Source organism: Myotis brandtii, unplaced genomic scaffold (genome assembly GCF_000412655.1).
Source record: "Myotis brandtii unplaced genomic scaffold, ASM41265v1 scaffold1026, whole genome shotgun sequence".
Classification (NCBI taxonomy): Eukaryota; Metazoa; Chordata; class Mammalia; order Chiroptera; family Vespertilionidae; genus Myotis; species Myotis brandtii.
Genome location: NW_005353435.1, coordinates 741,632 through 744,575, shown reverse-complemented (window position 1 = coordinate 744,575; position 2,944 = coordinate 741,632). Strand labels below are relative to the sequence as shown.

Sequence of the window (2,944 nt, the reverse complement as noted above, 5' to 3'; positions counted from 1 at the left end):
GACAGGGCTCTGCTCTCTCCCCAGCCTCAGCCTCAGCCTCAGCCCCGCCCCCCAGCCACGCGCTTCCCGGGCCCAGCACCCGCCCAGCGCATCTGGGTCCTTCACCCAGAAAGAACACTAACGCCTTTTCCGTTGTAGGAAGATCGTTTTTAAGACATTTGACACTTTCTACTATAGTTTACAGAGCAGATCATTTTATTTTTATTGTAAATCTTGGTGAGGAAGAGCTGATTTCTAAACTACAATGGGAGTGAATGTATATGTGCGACTCTAGGAGGGTTCTCCCTGGCCCTGCGTCGGCGGCCTGCGGGCAGCCTCGGAGTGGGTGCATGGTCTCGGCTCTGGGCGCACGGCCTCGGCTCTGCGAGCGGCGGAAGATGCTGGTCCTTCTCCCACCAGGTGCTGGGAACGTGCTGCTCGTCACGCTCTTCCCCGCCCTGTCAGGAGCCAGAGCCCTCGGGGGATTTATTTTCTAAATAAAAGAAGTGTCTGCCAAGAGCACAGGTGACTCCTCACTCATGCCCGTGGCTCCTTCCCCTGGGCCAGGGCCTCGTGCCTGTGGGGAGGCTCCCCTCCATCATAGATGGCCCTGCAGACGCTGGGAGTGGTCCATGGAAGGTGACACCCCTATAGGAGCCACACCGCCAGCCCTCCTGACGAGCTGACCCCGGGGTGGGGGTCAGGGTGGGGTGCTGAGGGGCAGAGAGCTGGGAATGTTGGGAAAGGACCCACAGCGGGTGGGAGGTCTGCTAACCCGCACCTGACACGCACCTGCACACTTGTGCTGAGCAGTGGCATCTGTCCTTCAGCTCAGCGGTGGCAGGAAGCAGGTGTGCGGGGTCCTTGTCCCCGGGGGGAGGGGGCACAGCCCTCACGGGACGGGGCACACCTGCCGCAGGAGCCACACCTGTTCAGGTTGGGTTTTGCTGCCAAACAAGAAACAAAAATCGTCCGGTTTTCTAAACTCGGTCAAGGGTGTGGGGTCTGGTGACTTCTCGGGGCCCTGGGACGCCCCTGCCACCTGGGCCCCTGGGCTCCTGCCCACGAATCCCCGATGAGGCGACTAGTTGCTGAGAAAGCGCCTCATCTACCGGACACACGCTGGGCAGCCCAGGAGGACTGGGAGGCAGTGGAGAAATGTTTTAAGAAAAACACACCCTTCGGCCCAGCCAGTGTGGTTCAGTGGTTGAGCATCTCGATTCCCGGTCGGGGCACATGTCCGGGTTGCAGCATCTCGATTCCCGGTCGGGGCACATGTCCGGGTTTCGGGCTCCATCCCCACTGGGGGGCGTGCGGGAGGCAGCCGATCCATGATTCTCATCATTGGTGTTTCTATCTATCTATTCCCTCTCCCTTCCTCTCGGAAATCAATTTTTAAAAAATTAAAAAGGAAAAAAGCAAACCCTTAGAATGAAGACGTCTGTGCTAAGTCATCTGCGAGATGTTGGATTTTGTATCCTTGGAACGTCCTGACCCAAATTCCCGCTCATAGAAATTCTGGGAACAGACCAGCAGTCGGTTGGCAGCGCCTTCCTCCTGGCAATGCCGAGGCGCAGCGCCCGCTGGGCAGAGACCTGTTGGTCATTAACAGTGTCCCCTCCCGCTGGCTGTGCCGCGGCGGTGCCAGCTCACATGCTCAGTCACCCAGGGCGACTTCAGGACGGCGTCCCAGGTGGCAACGCGGGCTCCCTGCGGCGTCCCCACGCCCAGCACTAAGCTGGGCACTCAGCGGGCACCTCCGAACGTACAGCACCAAGAGTGAACCTGATGTGCCCGGCCGGCGTGGCTCGGGTTGAGTGTCAATCTATGAACCGGGAGGTCACGGTTCGATTCCCGGTCAGGGCACAGGCCCGGGTGGCAGGCTCCATCCCCAGTGTGGGGTGTGCAGGAGGCAGCCGATCCATGATCCTCTCTCATTCTCCCTTCCTTTCTGAAATTTACGGGACGGGATCTCGCTCTCCTGCTCCCAGGCACAGTGAGTGACAGCCTGACCTGAGTCCCAGGATGAGGCTCCCGTCTGCCCCGCCCCTTCCCAGCCTCCCAGGCCGCCCCCCAGGCCGCCTGTCCAGCACACAGACGGTCACTGCCCGTAGGAAGGAAGGTCCAGAAAACATCACCTTCAACTTCTTCACAGGATGGCTCTCTGCAGGCCCCGCCTCCCATGGGAATGCCGTCCAAACTATGGCTCAGAGCCAGGCTGGGTTTCTCAGTGGTTAGAGCACCGTCCCAATACACCAAGGTTATGGGTTCGATCCCCGGTCAGGGCACTTACAAGAATCAACCATGAATGCGGAAATACGTGGAACAATAAATCAGTCTCTCTCTCTCTCTCTCAAACCAATTTAAAACATTTAAAAAAGAGAGAGAGAAGAAAAAAACAAAACAAAATATGACTCCGAGCCCCCGCGTGTCTGCTCAATGACACATATTCGTTCTGCTCAGTGAAAGAATCTTCCCTTTTTGCTTTTTGTTGTAAGACATTTATTAGTAACAGGATAACCAGCCACGGGGTGACATTCTAACACATTCAAAACCCCCCCACGCACGTGGGAGAGAAAAATGGGGAAACCAAGAAGAATGCGGGCGTGTGGCACGTGCGTGCAGGTCTCGGGCTCCCCTTCCACACGCTGCACACACCCCCAGGGCCGCGGAGGGCGGGGGTCTTACTCTTAAAGCCCAGTTTCCGTTCCCAGTGGAAGAGGAAGCGATGATCGCTTCCACACGCAGGCCGTTCTGTGCAAACTCTTTCCGGAACAGTCGCTCTGAGCTGAATGCTGGTTCTTAGGACCCCCCATCCCCTCGGGGCTCCCCCTAAACCTGAGGCCCAGAGGCTGCTGCGCCCACCGCCCCAGGGAAAGGCTGCTCTCGGCTCCCGGCTGGCTCGGGGGAAGACAAAGGGGAAGACGGTGCTGACAAACACGTGCTGCTCGGGGGCCGGGCGGTG

The 2,944-nt window shown here is 58.5% G+C and overlaps 1 protein-coding gene across 1 annotated transcript in view; it reads right to left on the bottom strand.

Annotated features, from left to right (window-relative positions):
• Nucleotides 1–2,811: 2,811 nt before the first annotated feature.
• AGT (angiotensinogen (serpin peptidase inhibitor, clade A, member 8)) overlaps nucleotides 2,812–2,944 on the bottom strand; it is an 8,673-nt gene continuing 8,540 nt past the window's right edge. Inside the window, exon 6 of the mRNA XM_014535963.1 lies at nucleotides 2,812–2,880. Within this exon, the coding sequence (XP_014391449.1) occupies nucleotides 2,812–2,880 (69 nt within the window). The remainder of the gene's footprint in view (nucleotides 2,881–2,944) is intronic.